Here is a 27662-nt window from a genome sequence, read left to right on the forward strand (position 1 = left end):
GAGTTATTAACTAGCTCTCCGCCCGCGGCTTCGTCCGCTAAGTAAAATAAAAATAGATAGACGGGGTTTTTCCCACATTAGTTTCGAATTTTAAATTATCTCAGGAATAAATTCGTACAGTCCCTTTCCTACCAGGGTGTGTGGCAGAGATTGCTGTTAAGCAATAAGGCCGCCTCTTGTACAAACGATGCCTATTTTCTGTTTATTGTTTTCTTGCTTGTTTCTGTCTAAGTTTGTGCAATACAGTATTATATATAAATAAATAAGTTTCATTAAAATCGCTTCAGTAATTCTTGAGTTATAATAGTGAAATTTTAAGTCTAGTATTTTCGTTACAATAGGGACACTTTTCTGGGAGTTTTAAAATCGAGATATTTTATGGATTTGGAGATGTACTTTTGCTCTTTGAAGTTTGTATTTTCTCTTTTCATCATTTAGGCCAACCCAAGGCCCTGCCAAGTAAAAGCAAACCTTACGAATATTATAAATGCGAAAGTAACTCTCTGTCGCTCTATTCATCTGTCTCTTCTCAACGCCTAGTAAGGTAGTTTAAGACCTGAGAAAGGACATAGGATGGTTCCAGGAAATCTTACGGGAACAGCGACTTTGAATACGTGGACGTAATATGTTTAAATAGTAATTGCTTTTGTTAAAACGCTTGTACAATAATTGAAAAAAATGTAATAATCATAACATAATAAACAAAATTATGATGTCCTCAGCTGCAATGTAAAAATAATTGATTTCATTGCTATTATTTTAAATTTTAACTAGCTGTGACCCGCGGTCGAAACCGCGTAAGTCCGTATCCCGTAGGAATATCGGTATAAAAAGTGCCTATGTGTTATTTCAGTTGTCCAGCTATCTACGAAGCAAAATAGTATTATTATTCACCAATAGATGTCAGGAAAAAAAACACGAATAAAACACGAATATGACATTTTCTAAATAAGATTCCTAGCTAGATCGATTTATCGCCCCCGAAACCCCCTATATACTTAATTTCATGAAAATCGTTGGAGCCGATTCCGAGATTCCAATTATATATATATATACAAGAATTGCTCGTTTAAAGGTATAGGATTGTCAAATATTCCGAAAACTGTAAAAGTGAAATCCAGAATATTATTCTAAAGGTATTAAATATTATTCTTAATGTTACAAATAAACGACTATGACAACACCCTTCATTTTAGAGATAAAATGGTGGCACTATATCCCTGTTCACCTTTATTACATATCGTTGTTACATACAATCAGTTCTTGCGAGCGATTAATCGATCTAGCTAGAATTGATTCAAAATTTAAATAGTTAAATATAAAAAGATGTCCTACCTTTATACTAGTATAAACATAAATGTAAGACGAGGTTACTAACTATAGTCAGTCCCCGTCTGCAGTTTTCTCTTTCTAGTTTATTAATGTTTGTATAATAATAATCTATTCATACGTTTTTGTTTTCTTGGTTTCATTTTGTTTTTTTCTTGTTTATCGTAAACGATCTATCATTTGAAATACAGGTTACACAAAAAGCAAATGAGAGCGACTATAGAGATTTTAATAATTTTTTTAATTGTTGTATTATCTCCGCTTGGTTTAGAGTAATAACTTATAAATACCTACTCTGCAGAGCCGAGACTTCTAGCTTATAAAGCATAGATTTATAAGTAAGTATTTCCAATTTTACATGTTATCAATCTATTAAAAGCATTATGCTCGTATTCTACACTGCACTGTAGAATCAAAAGTCAACTAGCATTTACCCAACTATTGTTACATCAACTCGTTGAATAATAGGATTATAGAATCCCATTAAATGAAGCTATTCAAGCTTTGTATTACAAGTAGAGTCAAATGTAAAGAATTACGACATTAGCAAAATACAATGTTAATTGTAACGTTAATTAAAATGGAGTACTACACCACAACTTAAAAAAAAAATTGGGATCATTAGAACATCGTTCGAATGGTCAATTCATACGTATCCATGCGTTGTTAAAATAAACTTTAAATAAGTAAAACTCCGAATTGACAGCGGTCTATGGTATATTCGGGTTCGAAGTGATTGTTTAAAAATTAGGTATTGTTTTCACATAAGGTGCAGGACAGTAATTATTTTAAACAAACACTACAACACATTCTATTTGTCAGAACCAAGCGAATTTTAATTGGGACCACACGGGAGGTACCAGCATTCAAATACCTAACAAGCATCAAAATCGGTACCCCAGTGAAAGCTCTGAGATAAAAACTTCTCTTCGTTGTTTTAAAGTCGGTTGAAAATCAATTGAACACATTGGTCTCTCAAGTTTCACATGAGATGAAATTAACGTCATAAATATAACACGATGTTATAAATCCACATAAAATGTTAAATAAAATACATCAGTTTGTTAGAAGGATTTTTCCACGATAAAGATTGGTTGTTATCTTTGACATTGTAATCTGAAACACTGAGAGAACACCCTCGGCGCCTCCTCAATGACACGAGACACGAATGCAGTATAGTTCGACTCACAAGGAGGCATGGTGACATTGACATTTTGCTTAGATGTTACACCCTACGGCCCTTTGACGTCCATACCGTGTCTAATACTAAGTGGGCGTAACAATAGAACTCGTAAGTAATGTATTTTTCCTCTGGTTTATAGTATGGAAAGGTGTCAAAGCTACACTACTATAATAAAGAGGAAAGTTTTGTTTTTTTTGTATTTTGCATTTCACACAAAAGCAGTAGCGAATACGAGCTTATTGCTTGTTGTTAAAAATTATTTCATCGTTAGAAATCTACAACTACCACATTATATTATATATATATTTCATTAACGTTTCTCTATTATATTTACTTATCTGCGAGCGCGCGTGTCTCTCTGAACGGTATCCTTTACTGTATTTTTTGTTTTATTAAGTGTTTGTAACCTGCCAATGTTGTGGACTGAATAAATATGATTTTCAACCCATGTCAATAAAGGGAGGAGGTAATCATTTCGTCCGTATTGTTTTATGTTTATTACCTCTTACAATTTTACTGGGTGAATCGATTTTTATGATTCTTTTTTTATTTGGAAGCTGATACATTCCGTGTGCTCCCATTTAAATTTGGTCTAGTTACGAAATTTGAAGGCGATTTATTTATAATTTTTTCGTGCTTCATTTCAAATGCTTTAACTTTTTACTATTTTAAGACATTTTGATTTTCTGTTAAAATTATTTGTATATCTTTAGAATAGTTTAAAAATATGAAGACGAATAGAGAAATCTTTTCTCAAGTCGATATTATAGGGCGCTGCTTGGTAATATACTTCCCTTGATCATTTGCTATCTCCATCATCGCCTCATTCCAATTTCCAAAAGTAAATCCCCCATTATATTACTAGCTGCGCCCTGCGGTTTCACCCACGTAAGTCCGTTTCCCGTAGGAAAATCGGGATATAAAGTTGCCTATACGTTATTCCGGTTGTCCAGCTATCTACGTACCAAATTTCATTGCAAACGGTTCAGTAGTTTTTGCGTGAAAGAGCAACAAAACACACACACATCCATACAGACTTTCGCATTTATAATATTAGTAGGGAGTAGGAAATTCTAAAGACTTTAAAATTACTCGTTATTGTAGTTGATAAATTTTAAATTAACAATATGCTGTGAATATTGTAGTGAATTAAGCTATACTTAGCGGTCGTAAATAAGGTTATTATTTAAATAATCAGGTTCTAACGTTTTAGATAATTGAATCGCGTGGTAATTAGGTTATGAGTAGGTTGGTTGTTAATAGTCTGCTTCGATATTGTAAATGTATTAAAATATAATAAGGTTCAAGTGTTTATATGATGGCGTTTATTTAACATTTTAAGATATTAGTCCAATTGCAACAAAATTTTTAATTTTGTATTACGGTTTTTTTTTAGTATAGAGTGCATTAAAATATCGAAATTTGTTGACAGAAATAAACTTACCTACTTCAGACTTCAATTGAAGTTAAAAAGGGAATTATTTCTTAATCAAAACAAAACTTGCCCAAGCAATATTTTTCCTTTCTAGATTTGATGCAAATTTAAAATTATACATCTGTAAATTAAAGCGAATTCGAAGTTATATACAAGGGAGAAAGGAAAGGAAAGGGAGCTTTCTAACTATTATAATACAGTTAACTCAGGTTTATACGAAATCCTCTGCATTCGAAATAATTAATGTAGATAAAAATATCAAAAATCAGATTGCATTAATGTATTAACAGGATAAGGACTTTACACGTGTGAATTTTCGACCGCTTTGGTCTGTCCAAAATGGCCGCTGTCCCAATGATCTCGGACTTAGTTAGGTTTACTATATAACTACAGATAAAATAATACTATGCATTACTTAATTATAATGCGATTATAAATGCACTGCATGATTAGCGTAAATAATAAACATAATTCTCAGAATCTGATTAGTCTGCCGCGTTGTTTATACAAATGGGTTTAAAAGCACTGTAGAGATTCAAAAAAACGATTAGTGTTAGTTTGTTATTCTTACAAAAATCAAATTAAAAGTCGCTTTATTAATTCATTAATGAATATGAATAATTTCGATCATTACGTTCATTCTAAACCTGATTAATAGGTCATTGACTTAACTAATCGTCACTATGGCCTCAATTGAAACAACGTAATAGAAAGTAATTTTCTAGTTCTCATTTTAATTGTTACTTATTAAAGCATCATAATTACTTGTATAATCAGCAACTCGTTTTGTGTGACACCTTGAATTGTAGACAATGGCTTTGTGGCGTACTAATCGCTTGCCCTGAATTTGTCCGGATTGATTTGGGATAAAAAATAGCCTATACTCGATTAATGTAATACTTTTTAATGTTAAATGAATGTTTATAGCGATAGAAAAGTGTTGAAGTTATTATTTATATATAAATTCATCCTAAAAACATATGCTTACAAAAATAATTATTACATAACAGTGTAGATGAAATATATTTTATAATGGTTGTATTATGTCTAACAATGAGTTTTGAATAAGATACATATACATATACGTTATCACTATTTATAAGTCTCGATTTATTTGGATGTTAACTCTTTAGAAAATGGGTCAAGACTTAGGGCCACTTGCATTACTTGCTCTGGATACCACCAAAAATCACCAGCATTCTATGTGTAGTGATTCTTTTTAGTTAATGAAATCCTAATCTTCCTGATTAATTTTTTTTTATCCCTCAGAGTTTCTATTTAACTATCGATACAATTTTAATTAAGAAGTCAATTATTGCAAATATAATCATTTCTTGTTCATAATAAAATAATAATTTCTTTGCTTGAAATATTTTCTTTGCTTGAATTTAGGGAAATACCTCCCGCCCCTTTTTATTCTTTTTATCATTTTATTTGCTATACTTGAAGTCATAATTCTATGGAAAACGGCGAAAAAATCACTCTCGGCCCTCTCCATGAGCTCTCTTAAAAATAATTTATATTGTTCTATTTTAAGTATTTGTTATTAACGCGACAACACAAATATCTGTGAACATTTCAACATTATTGCCATGTGACAGTCCGATAGAGTCATCACTACATTTTATAAAACAAAATCGCTTTCTCTTTCCCTATGTCATCTTTACAACTGTGCAACGGATTTTGATGGGGTTTTATTAATAAATAGGGTGATTCAAGAGGAAGGTTTATATGTATATAATAAGATCAAACTACTCCGAATTTAACGCGTAAGAAGCAGCGGTCAAAATCTAGTGGTCAATAAATAAAATTCTATTCGGGTACCTCAAAAACACATTAATCGATTTCTTGAATTAATTATATATTTTTCGAAACTATTTCGCCATCGCTGACTGAGATGCTGTTTTGTCCGTTTTTTAATTTATCACAGGATGTGTGCAAATGATTTAAAAAAATAGCACAACATTCAAGGTTTTTCAAACACTTCTCATGCATCTATTACTGTAATATTACATATTATTTGTTATATATTTTATTCCTGTGAGATTTGTCCAAGGGCATAAGTAGATGTGTTTCAATAATTTTTCATTGACCTTAACATACGTAACCGATATTCTGCACCAGTCTGAGATATTTTTTTTACGTTGCGCAGTATATAAATATATTTTTAGTGTATTCCTTTTAGAATTATAATGATAAGCATACCTACATATTGCGAAACGTTACTGCCGTTTGAAGGTATAATTATATAAGGTATAAATAATATATGCGAATTTTTTTTAGCTTTTCCCCTATTCTTTAGTTATTTATTACCATATTCTTTACTAATGTCTAAACATTAATCACTGCATTATCATATACATGAGACTAAATAAAAGCATTGTTCGATAAAGAATGCAAATGTCTTTAACAATGCCTTTAAATAAAACCAGTTATGCAGCTGCGGAAATGAAAGGTGCTGTATGTCCGCAAAATTTAATAGAAATTCCACTTCTCAATGTATATTGTGTACCTAATTAATAACCCAACCTTGAGGCGAAGTTTTGCATTTTATAGAATAAACTAGCTGCGCCCCGCGGTTTCACCCACGTAAGTCCGTATCCCGTAAGAATATCGGGATAAATAGTTGCTTATATGTTATTCCAGTTTTCCAGCTATCTACCAAATTTCATTGCAATCGGTTCAGTAGTTTTTGCGTGAAAGAGCAACAAACACACACACATTCTTACAAACTTTCGCATTTATAATATTAGTAGGACTAACTAAATAAATTTTCATGAGACAAACTTTCATCTCCTATCTTATCCTCTTGGGGGTAGAATTTATCAGAACTCTTTCTTAGCAGATATTATGTTATTACATCTATCGCATGCCAAATTTCAGCCCGATCCGTCCATCATCTGTTGGGCTGTGCGTTGATAGAGTCATCTATCACAGTCATGTGTCAGTCAGTCAGTCAGTCAGTTTTATATATATAGATTGAAATCGATATAATTGTCTTTTATCCGTGCAAGTATATAATCGATCGCTGTATCAAATACAATAATTGTTTCATTTTTAGTTTTATAGCATTGAAATGATTTATAAATTAGAATTATTTTTTTAAAAGAATAGAAAAAAATGATCACGAGGCGGGATTCGATTTTTGTAGCAAAAAAAAAACGCGTCTTCAATTTCCGCCTCGTGATCGAATTTTTTCTATTCTTTAAAAAAAAATTCTCACAATAAATGTGTTACAATTAGTATCGTACAAGTAAACGAAATGATAAACGTAAAACGACGACCTTGGCAAAAAAATAGTGACTTGCAAAGACAATTAATTTTTATGTTTTATTACTTCGATACTTTTGTGTGTTTGTCGTAAGTATTAAATATGTTTGTAAGATGTCCCTTTAAAAAGATCGCGAATTTGAAAAGTATGTACGTATACTAAAAGATATATAAATTTTCAGGAGTATTCTACTGCAAGATAAGTGTATCTATCGCTTATCTTACCATAAATAAATTGCAAACACCCATATAACTAAAGCTTAACCCCTCTTCCCACACATTTTACCAGATAATTTTGGTTACTACTTCTACTATTATTATCGTTTAAAAATCTAACTATGGCAGATTCTGTGATCCCTCGTTTTACATAAGGCGATAAGTCTTTAAACGATTGGTCAGACCAATACAAAAGAAAATACCAATTTGGTCTTCCTTAATAAATATTCATATTTATTTCAATCCGTGGATTAATCCTAATTCAAACGCACTTCTAAATAAATATATCTCTTTCCAACTTCTTCGACTTCGAAAAAGTTTAAGTTTCTAGTAGTGGACGCTACGAAATCTTCGATTTTCGAATGTGAAGTGTGGTCCACAGAGTACATTATATAATATATTGGTGTCGTCTCTCTGGTGGGTATCTTCACGCTAGACATAGGCTAGACTCTGATGAAGCGCGAAGTAAGCCGTGAGTCAACCACCAACTTCACGATTAAGACGATGCTGCCATCTCACGGCATTCGCGCCTGGTTTCGTTTACCGTCTATACTAATGACCGTCTCCGATGCAGTACATAATCGATTTACAATTCTTAGTATATACACAAAATGCGAAAATTATGTAAATTTCAAATGGTGTATAAACAAAGAGGACAAAATGTTCTATAAAAAAGGTAAACAATTTCCTCTTCGACTTGCCAAATGTGAGGAAAATGCATGCAAGGATTACAGTCGCACAAAAACACAGAAGGTTTAATGGTTAATAAAAAATCGAATGATGTACGATGGCAGAGGAAAGTCGGCTTAAATTGAAGCACCTTCGCTTTGACGTTTGCATTCACAGTCCGTGAAAAATGTTATATTATCAGACAAGTTCGTTATTTTACAGATAGGAAAATCCCTGATAGCGTCGATGCGCTTTTGAAAAATTTATTATAACTACGCTTTCCACGTAGGTTATTGTTAATTCATTCTCGCATCCAGCAATCGGCATTAAGTGATTAAGGCATGATTGTAAATATTTAATTGTCAATTTGTTACGGTGAACTGATGTAGCAAATATACGTATTCTGTCACGTTTTACATATTACATTATCGGTTGAAAACATGAATAACTAGCTAGCAGGATTAAGAAACTGTGGCATCAGGTACCATAGTCTCTGCAGAGCAAAGAAAAAATTTAAAGCGGGTGCAGAAAACGGCGCCAAGAAGCTTAATTTATTAATAAATTTCATCATCATCAGCCTATATATGTTACCACTGCTGGGACACAGGCCTCCTTTGAGGGTTTAAGCCATAATCCTCCACGCTGACCAAGTGCGGTTCTTGGACATGCTGGATTCCTCACGATGTTTTCTTTCACCGTTTTAAGTAGTGGTGATGTTGTGCATATTAATGGAAAAATCAATTTATTTCCTGCACGCCCGCCTAGACTCGAACCCCGACTTATGGATTTTGAAGTCCGAGGTTCTCACCATTGAGCCACCACTGCACATGCATGCACGTTCCTTAATAAATTCACCGTCACCTGATTTATTATGATTATATGAGCAAAAGCGAACATTTCCTAAAATTTAAAGACTATTTTTATATTATAGTAATCATTAAACGTAATCCTGAGACCTTGGTCCATTACACTTCACAGAGCTTTAATAAAGAATGTTGATCCATCTACGCTTTTCTATTAATGTACATTCTGAATTATTAAATAAGATATTAGTTATTTCTTGCTCTTATTCTTATATTATATTCACATTTTTCCCAAAACAAGTCTTAACTAATCTTACTAATCTTTCTATGCATCTATCTGTAAACAAATACGTAGTTAATTTACATATTAATGCGGCCTTAGAATAAACTGTTAGAAATAATTTGTATTCGTGTAAATTTAAAGTGTGATTTTATTGTTAACTAGCTGCACCCCGCGGTTTAACCCTCGTAAGTCCGTATCCTGTGGGAATATCGGGATAAAAAGTTGCCTTTATGTTATTCCAGTTGTCCAGTTGTGTAAGTACCATATTTCAGTGCAATCGGTTCAGTAGTTTTTGCATGACAGAGCAACAAACACATACACATCCTTACAAACTTTTGCCTTTATAATATTAGTAGGATAGGATTTTTTTTACTTATCATTACAGCCGTAATGCTATGATTAAAGTAGTAATGGAAATGTATGCAATGATTCTTGAAACCACACCACGACCCTGCAGTCAAGTGGAGGAAAATGAGAAAAATAATATATGTAAAAGGTTACGTGATTGCGAGGAAAAGTGATGAGGGCTGATTAGGGTCATTAAGCATTTGCATTTTTGCAATAAGAAGCAGTTTCTTTTCCTCTGGAGAAGTGCTTATCATATTCGAACAAAATAACATGAAATTATATTTTTAGTTTTATAGTATTCATATGCTTTGTAAATTTCTTTAAAGAATAGAAAACATTTGATCACGAAGCGGAATTCGAACCCGCGTCATTTTGCCAAATCTCGGCCTTATCTACATATTTTTTATAATTCTAGACATTTATATCAATGTACCTTCGTAAAGGTTCGGTCGTGTCATACCTTATTTGTATATATGTGAGTGACGGTAGACAAATTGAATACAAAATGCTTACAAAAAGTATGAATTAATAAACAGTCCCAGGCATTTTACTACATACAATATTGGCTTGATAGCCACCAGTGAAAACATCATACCTTCAACCTACCTCCACACATACTTCACAGAAAATTAAAAATCTCATACCCGTATCACAAATCGGTACACGTTCATATTGCCATATAAATAAGAAATTACCTCACAGCGAATATACATTGTCGATTAAAAATGTTCATGGAACCATCAACGAAGCCATATAAAATTGCTCAACCCAAAAAGGCGCCTTCAAAAATTTTCTGTCCGTGGTAGACGTTACTAGTCTATATTATACACTGAATATAATTACCCACAGCAGTGTCCAACGCGTTTTGCCGCGATAAACAACCTATAGTTGTAGCACGTTGTGTGACCTTAGTTTTGACATGAAAGAACGAAACGGTAAGCGACTCTGTTTATATATACAACAATGTAGCCGAAAATGTGTTGCTCCAACGGGCTGTATATAAAACGAGATTATTGTGGTTTGCCGTGATATTTAAATAGCACAATAGGATATCGTTACAATTGAACTGCTTTATTATAAACATGCATTTTATATACGATATTTTATTTTTTTCAATTTCATAAAAATGTTAAAATAATAGTTTTATTTCAATTCAAAAATTCTACTTTATAAATAGTGAATTTTACAAAGCATTTAAAAAGCTATGAAGTAGAATTTTTGAACGGTAAATATATTTTAAATATTTTTAAAATATAAATCCGAAAGCTGTGTAGATACGACAGCAATATTAAATCTGAATGTAAATAAAACTTGAATGCAGAAACTCGTCCAGTATTTATAGTAACCTTACTCTAAATATAGTATCCAAACGTTTGTATCATTGTTTTATTAATAAATACCGGAAAAAATTATAAGTTGTAGAAACAAAAGTTATAAATCCTTGCGAATAAAACTTTAAACTAAATCTTAAAAACATAGACTTAAATGTTATTTTAATACGGTATTTCACACATAATAACGGATAAGGATTGGTCTGTTTAAACCATTATTTATTGGATTTACGTACGTATCTGGAATTTCATAGAAGCTGTTTTTTTTTAAATAGTTAATATTTTCCCCACATGGATAGTACAGTACCAGAAAAACGTGTTCATGTTGTTCCGGTATATAAGCTACATCACGGCAAAGTATAATCAAAATCCGTTCAGTGGCTATCGCGTGAAATGTTAACAAACATACATTAATACATAGCCATCGATTCCTGCATACCTTATCATTTATTGTTTAACCTAGTATTATAAATGTCGCCGTAAATAACGTTTATTTTATGGAAACAATTATGACTAAATTAAATTTACATTTATAATTTGTTCAAATGAAAACTGCACCTTCAAATCGTCATTACATACTTTTAACATTTACCACCGGCTCAGAAGGCAGTTTCTGAAGAGAAGAACCGGAAAGCAATTCTCTAGATGCTCTTTTACATTCACGTCAATTTTACATTTTGATTGTAATATGCATACATAATAATGGTTCCAAAGAACTGTCTTTTTCATGAAAACATGTCTTTTTTGTATCAAAATTGTCAGTGAGACACACATCCCAATAATTAAATATTTAAATTGACAATTATATTTCCAATAATGCACTATATATTGCCAACAGTTTTCCAACATCAATAAAAATGAATCGAGAAAGAATCGTAGGTTGGTTAAATGAGGGTAACCTCGTTTTATCGTCTGCGTCGTTAAAAAAAAACATTTTTCTCATTATAAAAAACTCCACTAGAAATGTATTTAGCAGATTATTTTTATTTCGTGATAATAATGTTTACACGTTTATTGCTTTTTGACATAATCATATTAAAATTTAAAAATGAATTGTTGATTTCATTGTTCTGCAAAAGTCATTCTTTACAATTTAAAACTCTGTTCTAATAAGTGTGTCATTTAGATGTATTGTTTATTGTTAATAATCTGAAATTAATTATAGATAAACAAAAACAGCAAAAAATCGATAGTCGAATTGATAACTCGTAAAGTCACCTTACTTATTGAACAAACATCGTATGTAAAGACGATACTATTTAACGATATTAGTCTAAACATGAGTTGAGCAAACAAACTTACCACCGCAATTAATATATCTTGATGAAAAACAAATTAAATTTATATATTGTAAGTATATACATTTTAAATTTTCTTCGCAATTATCTGTTATAATATTTCTCTAATGCTGCGCTCATTCAAACTTTACACATTTTATGCTCGTAAGCCTGGAATTCTGCATTTAATACAAATGCTTAGGCTATCTTTATCGGTTTCAAGGGACACAATTGTAGATATAAATATCATGCATTGAGGTTCAATAAGAATGATAATTCATTGTTTTATGAGACCTCTGGGGACTATAACTGTTAGTGCAATAACCCGCGTTTTCAATGGATACTGTATTAAATAAATAAGACAGGTAACTCTAAGAATTGTGAATTGTGAGAATTCTTACTAATTATCAAAATGTTTTTATTTATTTTATTAACTTAAAATTTCGTTACAAAATGATGCGCCTACCTTCTTGGTACACATTATGATAAAAACCTGTTTCTACAAAATGTGATTGATTTGACCGACAGTGTATAATTAAATATTTAAATTTTACCCTTCATTCTATTGACCAAATCATCGAAGTTGCCATCAACGACCAATAAAGAAATTATTGTGCAATACTAACGTTTAAGCGAGTGGTCTCATCTTTAAAAAGTAAGACATTATTTTGTAAAAGTAATATGCAGAAAAGAACATATTGTCATAGGAACTAAATATGTCATAATGATAAAATAAAATATTACGATTTTTTCCAGATAACGATGACTATTTATTGAATAAACATTTATTTTCATTAAATACAAAAATTTACGAATTTATTTCAAATCGTGACTACTTAATTCGTATAGCGTGGCGACGCGTCGCCACGCGAGAAATCGGTTTTACGTGCGGCTATAGATGTTTCACATCAAAAAACCTACTGATATTATAAATGCGAAAGTAACTTTGTATCTTTTTTACCCCTAAACCACCGAACCGATTTAGATAAAATTTTGGTACAGCGAAAGTTGGAGACCCGAGAAAGGGCATAAGATAGTTCATATGCGTAAACATTGCACGGAAACGAGAGCTATGCGCGGACCTATATCTATGGCATCAATTGAACTGAAAATATATTTTCTCTTTACAGTATTTTTTATATTGCTGAGATGAGTTTTAAACGTAATTGACTTAATTTGTAAAATAACATACTTATATGAATGCTGTAATATTAATACTGACTGATATATATATATTTAGCGTTTATTACTTGATAAGTATGTAACTATGGACGTCATTTCGTCATCTGATGAGAGAGAGATAAGAAATTGAGGGGCACTTTCAAACATCTACTGCGTCTTTAATTTATTCAGTAAGAAAATTAAAACACGACAATATAATAAAGAAGTAAAATCACACTGATCATGTAGGCGAAACACTGTCGAAGGAACACCTCCCTCCCACTACTTCTACCTAGTTCGGTACTGTACAGTACGTTAAGTTTAATAAAGGTTATCAAATTAATACAATAAGCCCCTGTTTATAACCGACTTTTACATATTTCGAGTATTTTTAGAGGGTACTAATTCTTATAAAAATAAAGTATCGTAAAAAAGGAACACATAGAGGCACAGAATAAGTTGAAATTAATTGCTTTGTTAAAAATCATAGCTTTACGATCTCCAGGGAGAAAGCGAACGTGAGTGTTTGTATGCAGAAATTACGTATAGACTTTTTTAATCGGACTCAGTAAACATTCGATTAAACATACTGCTTTATCTGAGTTAGTACTATGTAAGTGACATCTTACTGTTTACCAAATTAAATGATGTATCCCGGATGTCTGCGAATTATCATTAACCTTTGTAAGGCGATATTCTTTTTTGTTTATCTAATGGCTCAGCAGTTGAAAACAAAAGTTTTTTTCCTCAAAATTAGCCAATTTAATGACGAGGAAAACGTAGGCACAGTTCTATTTATGCCAAATGATTGTTACTCGTTAGTCATTAGAGATTTTTTATACTGGTTGAAGTTAGCTTTGTTTACAACTAGCTGCGCCCCGCGGTTTCAACCGCGGCAGTCCGTATCCCGTAGGAATATCAGGACAAAAAGTTGCCTATATGTTATTCCAGTTGCCCAACTGTCTACGTACCAAATTTCATTGCAATCGGTTCAGTAGATTTGCATGAAAAAGCAACAAACACACACACATCCTTACAAACTTTCGCATTTATGACATACTAGCTGCGCCCCGCGGTTTCAACCGCGGAAGTCCGTATCCCGTAGGAATATCAGGACAAAAAGTTGCCTATATGTTATTCCAGTTGCTCAACTGTCTACGTACCAAATTTCATTGCAATCGGTTCAGTAGATTTGCATGAAAAAGCAACAAACACACACACATCCTTACAAACTTTCGCATTTATGACATACTAGCTGCGCCCCGCGGTTTCAACCGCGGAAGTCCGTATCCCGTAGGAATATCAGGTTAAAAAGTTGCCTATATGTTATTCCAGTTGTCCAGCTGTCTACGTACCAAATTTCATTGCAATCGGTTCAGTAGATTTACATGAAAAAGCAACAAACACACACACATCCTTACAAACTTTCGCTTTTATGATATTAGTAGACTAATAAAGATGTCGAATATTCATACATATTACTGTTTAAAAACATAAACAAAATAATGTAATACATACAAATAGAAAATCATTCTTAATACATATATTTTTACATTAATTATGATTTTTCTTCGTTGAGGCTTTAACGAGCCACATATGACGATATTTTAACTGAAAATTAGTCTCTAATATATATATGGCTCTCTGACATTTTCATGATAGACGGCTTTTTAACCGACTTAAAAAAACGGAGGTTATCGATGTGATGTGCATATATGTTTGCTTGTAAGTTAGTTTTTCCACGTATAGGTCAAAAACTAAATTATTTCTTTTTAGTTTTGTTTGATCTCCAACTTAAGAATCAGTGTATGTTTCATTAAAACCGGTTTAGTATATGTTTTTTTTTCTTTATATATGTCAGTAGTAGTTTATATAGGGCTGTTAAGCCCTTTTATTACATTTGTATAGCACTCACAAGGAAGCCAGCCAGCCAGCGCCGTAAAGGCTTCCACGCCCCCTTCACGCGCAATCAAACGTCAGATTCGTTTAAGTATAGAATATTCGAGAAGTTTAAAGACAATGTAAATATGAAGGGGGTGCGGTAGCGCGATAACGCAAAATGAAAGCAAGGCCTGAGGTGGAAAAGTATGAAAACAAAGTACCCACTCTTCCAACCCCCTTATATGCAGATCCCTTGAACAAATTTAATTTGGTTGTTTATAATATTATGGGTTTGATTCAGATTTCTAATAAAATTAAAGAAATTTCGCATTTACTTCAATAATATCTTATTATAATATCATAATATCATATATAAACTAGCTATTCGCCCCGACTTTGTCACTCAGTGAACATGGAGCTTTCTGATGGTGAAGGCATCTTGAAATCGGTCCAATAGCTTTTTGTGTGAAATCATTACAAACATACAAATGTTCCATCTTCATAATCTTTATAAATATAAATAACGTGTTTATTTATTGTTGGTTCGCCATGGACTCCTAACCTACTATACCGATTTTAATCAAATCTGCACACCATGTGCAGTTTGATCTAATTTAAAAGATAGGATAGTTTTTATTATTTTAATTACAAATATCCGGACGGCGCCGGGGCGTGCAGCTTGTTTCGATTGAACTACAAACATGTGCTGGGCTAATGAATAAAATAAATCACTAAGCATATATAGCTGATCATATGTTTTATTTATATTTATATTAAATTAATATTTAATTTCAGGTACATGTGAAATCGTGGGACGCCGTCGGGCAGTGCCCGTGATCCATCTAAGAGGGTCTCACTATGAAGTTGGTTATGATGTGGTGAGCCATTTATTTTGCTGTTACTTCTAACTGTAATACTATAAGCTCATACAGATTTACTGGTAAACGCGCTAGGTTTAAAGTCGCAGAAATTTTCGTAATTTTTCAATTATATGTGCTGTTTTTCAGTTTTAAGTATGAAATATTAACAATGTCTTTCGTACGGTGAGTGGGAAGTCGTCCCTTCCTTTATTCCTGTCGTTAATCAATCAATCTACCCTTTCCTTGTCCCATATTCCCTAAAAGAGGATAATACATTCGCAGAGGCCCTAACACTACCGATGTTCATGGTCGGTGGTGATCGCTTACCATCAAGCGAACAACCAGCCCGGATGCCCGCTCTAATACAAATAAAAACAAGTTCTTGTGCAATTCAAAGAACATTAATTTCATTGCATAAGAACTTTGGACATTCAAAATAAGTTATGTATACGTGTTTTGATTTTGAAAATTGAAAAAAAAAAATAATACAAAGGTCCAAAGATGATATTATATTAGTAGGGTGTATTTTACGTCATTGTGTAATTTTGAAGTCATTTTAAAGGAGCTATATCAGCCTAGCCTAGCCTAGTGCTTTCACCTCACCATACATCCTAACCCTCTTTAATCCTAAATTATCGATGCAAACCAGAAACTCAGAAAGCCTTCAAGTATACCAATAAGGTATAGAGAATTTAATTATGATCTAACTTGCCCAAAAATTTGGTTCACATACCTTTGAAAGCGAATGTCCCTAATTTAATATTCGCAACAATTAATGTATCAATATTTTCAATTGGGCTATAAAAAACAAATTTAAATATAAGGAGAGTGTAGTCAATAAATAAATCCTCATTTGATCAATATAAATGTGAAACTAGAAAGAGATAATTCTCTTTGTTCCTAAACTTCCTTTTATGATTTCTGTTACGAAAGGTTAAGGTAGGTATACCAAATAGCGTGTTCTCATTCATTAAATAGTCTTGTATTGAGTTAATAAATATCAATAAAATACAAACTGTAGCATGGAAGACTAACAGCAATTATACGAAACAACGAAATATAATTAGGTATTAATTAATATAATTAAGCACTTCTTTCTTAAAATGTATTATGTGAATACAACATTCGTAAATGAATAAGAAGCAGTAATTAAATAAAAATATCTTAATAGTTTATTCAGAAAACACTAACAGATTACCATCTTACAAAACAATGCAATGATTATCATATTATATCATAATTTCTTATATTCATTTAGATTTATTACTCGTCCTCCCCCTGAAGATATGATACAAGTAATTATAAAAAAGTGTAAACAATAAGTTCACGGAAATATGGTTTCATTCTAACGAATTACGTAAATTAACTTTTTGCTAATTTCAATAGATAATGGAAGAAAAAATCTAAACATGGAAGTGTTATGTATTAAAGTACCAAAATAGTAGGTAATTATATATTTTTATTTGCTTTTAAACAAATGACACTATATAATGGTCAAATACTGTTGTATTTAATTACATAAAACCTTTGTCTTTTTATTTTGTATTATTTTTAATCGACTTAAAAAATAGGAGGATTCGTAAATGATTTCGCATAGTTTTCCAGTGCTAATGATTCAGTTCTTCATTGGAAATCGTATCATACCAAAAAGTTCATCATAAATTTGTTCAGACATATCTGGAATCTTTTGGAGATAGCTAGTAATGTGCTTGCCATAGTAGCATAGTTCAATAGATTTACTAACCACTTAGATCTGACCTTAACCGATCAATGGATCAGTCCTAAATATTTTAAATTGATGTAAATCACGCATTTATGCTCACGATGGGATTCAAACCTAAACAATTACCATTCTTTTGTGAAGCACTTCGTTCACATTCATTATATACTTATCTTATCGTTTTTTACCATGTTAAAGTGTGTGTAATCAGAAAAGCCTTGAAGCCAAACAAATGGCAAAATTAAGAACAACACATTTTCCTCTTTGCTGGAGGTATCCTTATAAATCTGTGGTAATCAAAAGGGAATGTACTTCGTGAAATGTTTATAGGCACGTTGGTTGATGGAAAGAAGTTAGAAAACTCCATCGGTAAGTTTTTCGGATGAGGTACATAGAATATGTATGTATAGATGTCTCTTTTCTTCGATTACGTACCGTCTCCTCGTTATATACTCTTTAGACGTTTACCATACGCTACTAGAAAGAAATTATAGTAGAATATGTTAGATAAAAAAAACAAAATGCAAATAGCTTTGTAAAAACTGGTTTGATAGAATAATTGACCTTTTTTCTGAATATTTAAAATACCACACGCTGTATTTTAAAAACTTTAAGTACATTATAATATATATGTGGGAATATACGTTTTAGTATTGCCTGTAACACGTAGACATCTAAGGGTTAAGGTTAAAATCGGTCCAGTGGTTCCTGAGATTAGCGCGTTCAAACAAACTATAAAAAATATGAATCTTGAATAAATTATATGTTTTACTTTTGACAAGTTTTATAATTAAATAACAGACTAGCCTCATACGTAGGTAGGCTGAAATTCGTATGTACTTTTGTATATGAATAATTAAAATAATCACTTAGATACCCGTTCACGTATGTATATTCAGATACTTAATTTATATGTATGTTTCGCTTAGAATTTTGTTCTTCGCATATCCTAAGTAAGTTATCAAGTACCTAAATACTACTAAGAAGCAGACATTCATTTAATTTTTTTGGTACATAGGTACCTATATCTAGATTGTCTTTTCGCCCGGAGCAAATATATTTAACCGACTTCAAAAAAGGAGGTTATTAACTCGACTGTATTTTTTTGTGTTCCTTACCTCATAACTTTTTACTGGGTGAACCAAATCCCAATCAACCAGCTTGCAATTAAGGAAGAGGTAAAAAATTTATGATTCTTTTTTAAATTAAATCTGGTGCCTCCCATGTGGTCCCATTAAATTTGTTCTAATTCTGACATTTTGAAGGCGGGTTAGTTTATTGTTAAATTAATTATAATGTATCTACCTATAACAATATAACTATCCTACTAATATTATAATTGCGAAAGTTTATGAAGATGGATGTATGTGTATGTTTGTTAATCTTTCAAGCAAAAACTTCTGAACCGATTGCAATGAAATTTGGTACGTAGATAGCTGGACACTGTAATAACACTTACGCGGGTGAAACCGCGGGGCGCAGCTAGTACTTCATACACTTAAAAAATAAATTTTTCAGGGGAGAACATTTTCATCACTCATCAAGGAGTTCATTGCTACTTACGCAAATCTCAGAGACTTCGAGAAGGAATACAAAACGGAGCCGGGGAAGGAGGCGTATGAGAAAACACTGGCCAATATGAAGGAGCGGTATCCTTACTATGTGAAAGAAATGCAGGGTGTCGCTGATGGTGCTAAAGTACCGTTCTATCAGGTATGTTTCAAAAAACGCATTGATTTCAATTTTCCTAGTTATATCAAGACAATTTGAGCAATATAATATCGTAGATAATTGTATATTTGTAAAACTATAGAGATGTAGATAGGTGTTTATTATTTGGGTGTATTGTTTGATAATTTCGAAAGAAAAGCAAAAAATAGAGTACATCATGTTTCGCACTCTTACGTAGGATCTATTAAATAGATATCACTGCATAGTGCATACAATTGCGAAAAGCGCAAATACATATTAAGCAATTGGAAAAAGAGAGTTAAGCGAATTTTAAGAAACCAATATTTATCATACCGAGTGTGTATAAGATCTCCCTTGTCAACAGACAATACCTGAATTTTAGAAAACTATCTTACACGGAATTTCAAGTCATTGTTAGTTTGTTTGAAAGAAGTGTACGTTGTTACTTCATCTGTAAGCCGTGTACAATAGACACCAACGTCAGTATGAACTAATAATTGGTTTCAATATTGAGTCAAGGATTGAACGACACTCAAATTGAACAATTTCTTTTCAGCTGTTCCTCCTGCAATTAGATGATATCATTGGAACAATCAATGACAACCACATCCCAAGAAATGATACAGGTGGCTGCAGCTCCCTTGGAATACAGACCCCCAACGAAGTAAATATTTTTTATCCTAACAGTCAGTCAAATATTTAAACGCTCACAGAAATGACAAGACAACACAGACAAGAGTAGACAGATTTACACTTCTCCCAGATTACAATATGTACAGTAGAATCGAATTCTTGTTAGATATTTTTACGAAATTAGCAAGTTTTGATAATTTATGCCATTCATTCTCGAAGTGGGCGATAACGCTCCCTTGTGGACGCTGAACGCCTAAGGTAAGAGACACAAAAAGTACTCGGGGGCGTTGATAGGTTTTATCAGGATGGCAACCTTGGGGGGAAATCCCTGTGACTGTCTATTTTTACCTTTGACAAATCGGGCGAAGCTATGGACGGAAAGTTAGTTATAAATTATTGTTTTTCCATCCCCATCATCACCACTGGACTGAATGGAATTAAACTATGAACTGAATATGTACAGCTAATATTATTTTATTTTGCAGGCTGTATTAGCACATACCGAAGATGCTTTCAGCGAAACCCTAAATCACTTCTACATAATGTCAGCTCATATTATCCCGACCCAAGAAGATAGAGATCATGGCGTAAGTTTTGAATATTATATCGTGCTCTAAAATGCCCTATTCTATATTCTTAGCTCGTTTACCGCATTACCTTACAACCAATACAGATTATATTTGATAGTCTTCGGAAAGTATTCACATAATTTAGTTTGGAACAGCACAGAGGTGTTACTGAGACAGAACTATAGAGTTCCTCTAGCGCTTTCCCTTTCCCAAACTGGAATTAGTACTGAGCCTAACGATGAACAGCAAACAAAATTACCCTTCCGATGAGAAAATCATGTATGCTGTTGTCAGATACATCTGATTGCACTTAAAATAATCTACACTATTTTCATATGTGGTAGTCGAGCACGCTTCGGCACGAATTGGGTCAGCTCGCACCGGGGAAGTACCACACCCCCACAGAAGACCGGCGTGAAATAGCATTCTGCTGTGTTTCGTTCGGTGAGTGGGGGAGCCGGAGGCCCGTGTCCTTTTCCTTCCCCTTCCCAGTCCTTTCCTTTATTCCTCTCGCCAATCCTTCCTTAATCCCTTCCCAATTTAAAGTCGGCAATCCATTTGTAGAGGTGTAAGGTCTGTAATCGACTTTAAGCCTCTACAAATGTTCATGGGCGGTGGTAGCGCTTACTATCAGGCGTCTCACCAGCTCCATTGCCGACTGTGACATAAAAAAAAAAAAAAAAAAAAAAATACACACTAAACCAGGTATAAACGTGTGACAAATTCCATAGAAGGCGGTCCATCTTTCCATTCGAGAGCAACATAATATTCAAGGAACATAAGAGCTTCTTCATAGCAACACTTAAATATTGTAATGATTAATAAACGATTTAACAGGCCGTTGAAGAGAGATTCGCATCGTTATGCTACGCCGGCCACATGCCAGGTTACACAATGGGATATAATGAAAATGGGCTGGTCTTCTCCATTAACACTCTTAGCCCTATGATATTGAAACCTGGAAATACTCGTAAGTGTCCTTAAACGAAAACAATCTACATCCATTTATAATAAAACAAAATTTTAAACTTAGCACTTCTATCAAGAATATTTTAATGTGAATGTTGACTGCCTATCAGTGACCGTCTATTACCTAAAGTAAACAAGTATAATACCACTCATAATTACTTTTGTTTTTTAATTAAAAATTTGCACATTTTTGTTCAAAGTTCTCCGTACGTCCAGTTTTCGTTATACCCCTCGCTCAAAGTTTTTGCTTCACTTATTAATATTTAGATATACCTATTGTAATGGCATATAGAATTATGGTTTAATTTCAGCAAGGACATTCATCACGCGAGCTTTGCTGAGCGCAAAGAACTTAGAAGATGCGACAAAGATCCTGACCGATGAAGGACTTGGAGCCGGCAACGGTTGCTCCGTCAACATGATATGGACTGACGAAAATGGGGAACGAAGCTTGTACAACGTCGAGATGGCCCCAGATCTAACATCCAACAAGTCTCTGCTAAATATCAAAAAATTTGAAAACGATGTACTGATTCATACTAACAAGTGAGTAGCACTTATACAAGCTAAAGCCATTTCTTCCTGTGTATTCAATGGCCATCTTTATCACTGAGATATTGTTCTGTATGTTCCTGAGTTATTAGAAAGTCTATTATAACAGAATTTCACTATGTCCTAGAATTTCACATACTACAGATTTATACAATGCTATTGTGATTAAGTTCTTTAACAAACAATAATGCTTAAATTATACTTTACACTCCGAAACTTCACCAGGTACTTACGCCTCCAATTAAAAGAAGTAGATGGCCCAATCATAGACAGCAGCAACGCTCGCCTAGAAGCCATTTTCAAACATCCCACACCAAAGACCCGCGACGACCTTCAAGACATTTTGTCCGATACGACGAGACAAGACTTCCAAGTGTTCCAGGAGAAGGATGACTCCATCATTAAAACTATCGCAGCTGGTGAGCGAAATCTTGCAAAACAACATTGTTCATTCTCTAGAAAAAATTTAATCATGAGGCGGGATTCGACCCCTTTTTTGCCAAACAGCTGCTACGGTTTGGTTAAAATTTATGTAAAATATAAGAATATGATACAATCATTTTATTATGTTTTCATATAGCATAAATTAATGAGTGTTCGCCTTAAATTTCGTATGCGATCTCCCTCTGATGTTACATATGAAATAGGAGTGGTTTACACCATAGTCAAAGAGTATTATTAGAAAACGTGTGTAAATTCTAAACTATTGATTATCTATGGTCTAGAGATACATCGGTGACATTTTTGTTCGACATTCGACAATGAACGTGTTAAATCTCATTTTTTGATTGCTAGATAATATTACAATTATATTAATATCTCATTATTCAAAGACAGTTAAAAACTGTCTTCATATATCTCGATCCTAGTAAACATCTAATTAATACTAACATTTAAACTTTTTTTAAATTTCAGGCGTATTCGATCTCAAGGAGAAGACATGGAACATTTACATCAACAAACCTAATGCATCTGAACCAGTCGCAATTCTACCGATACGATTCACTAATATAGGAAAATAGATTAATTAATCAAATGTTATACTAGTTAGTTTGCTAGAAGTGTGCCTTAATTATTCGTTTTTTGTATTCAGTTTGTGGCAATATTTGAGGAAGATTATAATATTTTAATGTTATACAAAATAAACACTAAAAAGGTGATCAGAAAACAGATTTGAATAGAAAAAATAAATGTGGTCATTCCATAAACATTTTGTAATCCATCTGTTTTTGATGTGATTTTAAATATTCCACATATAAAATCACATAAATCTTACTTATATCCCTCAAACATTATTCGCGAATATTTATTATAATCCAAATAATTATTATAATCAAATGTGTGATAAATAAAGTATTTGCATTTATTTTGGGTTTCATTTTTCTTCAAAGTAATATGAACACAGCCATTATAAAATATTCGTTAGTTTTGTATCTTTCATATGTTTACTATTTCTTTTCTCAATTGAATTCGTTCTATCAAAGCATTAATGAAATGAGTATTGTAATAATTTAGGATTGCTGGAAGATATAATATAATAAAACATCAGACAATAAAGACTTACAGATCTATATATTGTGACATATAATTAATAGATTAATATTAAACTTTACTAAATAACTAGATTTTTTTAACATCCCATCATTTTAGTTTTATGAGACATCTAAATATAATATAGGAATGTACCACACAAATACATGTATGGTAAAAATATTAAATTTATAAGAGTATAATATTTCAGTAAATGATATACAACTAAACGCCTAAAAATTTTAACTCACTAAGAGAACACTGCATTAAATTACAAGTTATCTTATCACAAAAGAAATTTAAACATAAAAAAATAGTTAAAATTTTGTTTTTAGTTTAATTAATTAGGCATTAATGGATTGTTGCAGGAAAATCATTATTTAATGTTACTTATTGTACTCTAAATTTTGCTTTACACAAATTAGCCACATCCACACCCTCCCATTGGTGGAGGGGCTGGGCCTGACGAAGAGGGGCCGAAACCTCCGAACTTCCTTGATGGTGGTTTTGGAGGTCTGAAATATTACGAGCCATATTTAATATTTATTAATTTCAATTTAAAGATTAACAAAACTCGAGAAAATCCGATAGATATATGGGACTTTCTACTGTGTATCAAATTTTTTTTGTATTTGTTTTATTTTTCAGACAGAAAAGCAGTTCAGAATTATGTTATAATTTGTCAATCATTACATCATGCATTAAGAAACAATTCAATGGATTTTTATATGGGTTTTCTTGAAACTATGATAATTGCAGGCGACCAGGATGCCTTAGACTATTAAGTGAAATTTTCACTCTAATGAATACTTGTATTTAAGGTTTTTGTTTTACATTTATTTACTTTAATTATTGTATTTCATTTAATATTTTTATTTTTAAATTAAAATGCTATCTAAATTAAAGTGCAACACCACAACATAAAAGCAGGGGTGGCTAAATGTTAAGGACTTTGGACTTAAAATCTATAAGTCGGGGGTTAGAGTTTTACGCATGTGGATAATATCAGCACGGATCAAAAACGGAGAATGAAAACATTGTGACGAAATCAGCATGTCCAAGAATCAAAAGTTCGACGACATATGACTATGTGCTGATGATGATGATGACAACAAAAATATTAGAGACACTTACCCACTGCCTGGTGGACGATAATCAGTCACATATTTATCACCGTGCTTATTAAAGTTTGGGTTGATCAGTGTCTGAAATCTGTAAGGAAAAATGGTAATAACAATACAATGTTCCTTAATGAACCAATATAGTATTAATTTTGATATGATACCATCATTAACACACTTTAATTATAGAAGCAACTAAATTGTCTAACTTGCATTCCTGGTGATCCTAATGAGATTAACTCATGAAGTTATTATATTGTCCTACTAATATCATAAATGCGAAAGTTGGTGAGGATGGATATATGTGTATGTGTATATTTGTTACTCTTTAATGCAAATACTACTGAACTGATTGCAATGAAATTTGGTAAGTAGATAGCTGGACAACTGGAATAACATAAAGGCAACTTTTAATCCCGATATTCCTACGGGATACAGACTTACGCGGGTGAAACCGCGGAGTGCAGCTAGTCACCTATACTTGAGACACGCACATAGTTTCGTCCATTAATATACAAAGTAGCGATACTGCACTTAATTTTTATAAATATGTATCTGATTAATCTATCCATTAAAACATATAGGGAATAGAGGTTTGATTTCATCCACGTAATGCATTCTGTTATATGAGCAACAATCTTCACCCATAAATGGTCAATGGAAAATCTTTCAAATTGTATTAACAGTTCCTGAGACAGCATGCTCAAACAAACTCTTCAGCTCTTATTCCAATCTTCCCTTATTATAAGTGTAGATTTTCTAACTCACCATACTTTAACTACATATGCACTGATACATTTATAACATAGTATTTCGCTACACTATCCCTATTTTGGAATATTTTTGAATTATTATCTACTGCATATGTTTGTGTTTTCAACTTTTCTTCCAAAAGTGGCAGTTTTCGTTACTTCTATACTATAATTTTATCTATATACATAAAACTCAAAGGAGACTGATTGACTTGTTGACTGACTGATATAGTGATCTAACAATGACAACACAACCTATGCCACTGAACAGATCGGACTGAAATTTGGCATAAATATAGATGTAATGACATAGGCACTGCTAAGAAAGGATTTTGATAAATTCTACCCCCAAGGGGATAAAATAGGGAATTAACGTTTATACATGAAAATTTATTAGAACTGTGCGGACGAAGATGCGGGCAACAGATAGTTAATAATAAAATTGAGATTGTTTTACAATTATATACTCACAATATTAATTATTCACAATAAAATTAACATGAGTAATGTTACTATCTTATATATTTTATGAAGTATTATAAAGCCTTTAATTTTTAATAATAGATAAACATGACCAAAAACTACTCACAGATAATAAAAGAAGTACACTATACCCCAAAACCACTTGAATGATGTAAATGGAGCTTTTTGCACCACTGTACCATCTGAAAATAAGTGTTAAAATATATTAGCAAAATCAACATACAATTTTAAATGAAAGAAAATATAATAAATTTATGTTGGCAATAAATATTCTAAAATATCAAGGATGTATTTTCAGTACATATAAGCACTTTATCACACCTAAACAATCGCAAGTGCTGGATGTTAATTTATCTACACTAATATAATTAATAATGCAATTAACAAAGGCACCAATTTTTAAAATTGTTTCACTATTAGAAAGCTGCAACTTCATTGAGAGATATAGACATATAAACCACAGGCAAAGCGAGGGTGAACAGCTAGTAAGAATTGTCTTTGCAATGCATCTAGAATGACTAAATAATACAACCCTTAATGCAATACATAAAAACTCATATGCACCAGCAAAAGATATCAAAATCGCACATTTCATTTTTTCTGAGTAAAACAGTGTGGCCTAAACATAAGACCCTTTAATTTGCAAACTAGTTGAGCATAGGTAAAAATAAATTAACAAAATTTCCTTTTTAAAATGTGACTTGAAATCTTAAATTTCTTAAATAATTAATGAATTATTGTAAAGAACAAAAAAAACTTTTTTTTTTCAAACAAACAAAATCAATAGTACTTGGAATCAAAATTTTACCATGTGTAAAACTATATTTCAAACTTCCTCTTTATATATACTTTTAATTAGCCTGTTTCTCCTCGCCCAGGCTCTCTAGCTCAGATATAGATGTTATCTAATTTCCAAATTATTAACAGTCATTATTCTTATCTGACTGCAGAGAAACAGAGAAAAAAAGTAGTTATAAAAATATAATCACGACAATCAATTCGCTATATGACAGTTAGGTGAAACCTACTAGATACATTCGCATAAAAATAGGTCATCATAATATTATGTTGAATAACAATAACTGAACCCTTTAGTTATCGAAACAGTTAAAATTATAATAAAACTCATATTAAATTTTCAAGACAACGCTTGAATGTAAACATAGCAGCAGTACAGAAGCATAATAAAAAAAAAATATCGAAATATAAATATGCGTGTGAGCTTCAATAACAAAAATTCGCATTGCTATTGCTTCATAATAATAAAAATTACGCCTACAGATAGACTGACGTGGCTTTTATCCTTGGATACAGTAATTTCTGATTGTATGGAAGACATCAAAATAAAAAACCAGTGCTTACCCTTATTCACATACACCATTTTGAAAATGTAATTAACGTTCCCTCGCTATTTCAAAGATAAAGATTCTTTTATAATTATATTTTACTCTGTATGTATTGTTTGGTTTCGTTAAGCGTAATCGCAATTCCGTACGAAAATACCGAATAAAACTCTAGAACATAAATGTCAAATCAGGGAAACATGTTTTGACAAGATCTGTCATATTTCACTAGCAGATATCAAACAAATACAG

General features: G+C 32.2%; 2 protein-coding genes across 3 annotated transcripts in view; one reads left to right on the forward strand and one right to left on the reverse strand.

Annotated features, from left to right (window-relative positions):
• LOC119835420 (acyl-coenzyme A:6-aminopenicillanic-acid-acyltransferase 40 kDa form) overlaps positions 1 to 23344 on the forward strand; it is a 34569-nt gene extending 11225 nt beyond the window's left edge. For both annotated transcript variants that reach the window (XM_038360209.1, XM_038360208.1), the window contains exons 2-9: positions 15982 to 16064; positions 19285 to 19479; positions 20015 to 20122; positions 20577 to 20678; positions 21498 to 21630; positions 21941 to 22175; positions 22407 to 22600; positions 23097 to 23344. In XM_038360209.1, the coding sequence (XP_038216137.1) occupies positions 15982 to 16064; positions 19285 to 19479; positions 20015 to 20122; positions 20577 to 20678; positions 21498 to 21630; positions 21941 to 22175; positions 22407 to 22600; positions 23097 to 23203 (1157 nt within the window). In that variant the 3' untranslated portion in view covers positions 23204 to 23344. The remainder of the gene's footprint in view (positions 1 to 15981; positions 16065 to 19284; positions 19480 to 20014; positions 20123 to 20576; positions 20679 to 21497; positions 21631 to 21940; positions 22176 to 22406; positions 22601 to 23096) is intronic.
• Positions 23345 to 23733: 389 nt separating this feature from the next.
• LOC119835421 (selenoprotein K-like) lies at positions 23734 to 27598 on the reverse strand. The gene is made up of 4 exons (XM_038360210.1): positions 27430 to 27598; positions 26174 to 26249; positions 24846 to 24923; positions 23734 to 24226 (listed from the first exon to the last, which is right to left on the reverse strand). Exons 1-4 carry the CDS (start codon positions 27446 to 27448, stop codon positions 24133 to 24135), a joined length of 267 nt encoding a protein of 88 aa, XP_038216138.1. The 5' UTR covers positions 27449 to 27598; the 3' UTR covers positions 23734 to 24132.
• Positions 27599 to 27662: the final 64 nt, after the last annotated feature.

This window comes from Zerene cesonia, chromosome Z, assembly GCF_012273895.1.
Source record: "Zerene cesonia ecotype Mississippi chromosome Z, Zerene_cesonia_1.1, whole genome shotgun sequence".
Lineage (NCBI taxonomy): Eukaryota > Metazoa > Arthropoda > Insecta > Lepidoptera > Pieridae > Zerene > Zerene cesonia.

What these genes read in the sequence shown, in the direction of transcription:
- LOC119835421 (XM_038360210.1), bottom strand. An exon ending in GTGTACTTCTTTTATTATCT is followed by an intron (nt 24,924 to 26,173) that starts GTGAGTAGTTTT and finishes TTTTCCTTACAG; the next exon opens with ATTTCAGACACTGATCAACC. An exon ending in TATCGTCCACCAGGCAGTGG is followed by an intron (nt 24,227 to 24,845) that starts GTAAGTGTCTCT and finishes GTAATATTTCAG; the next exon opens with ACCTCCAAAACCACCATCAA.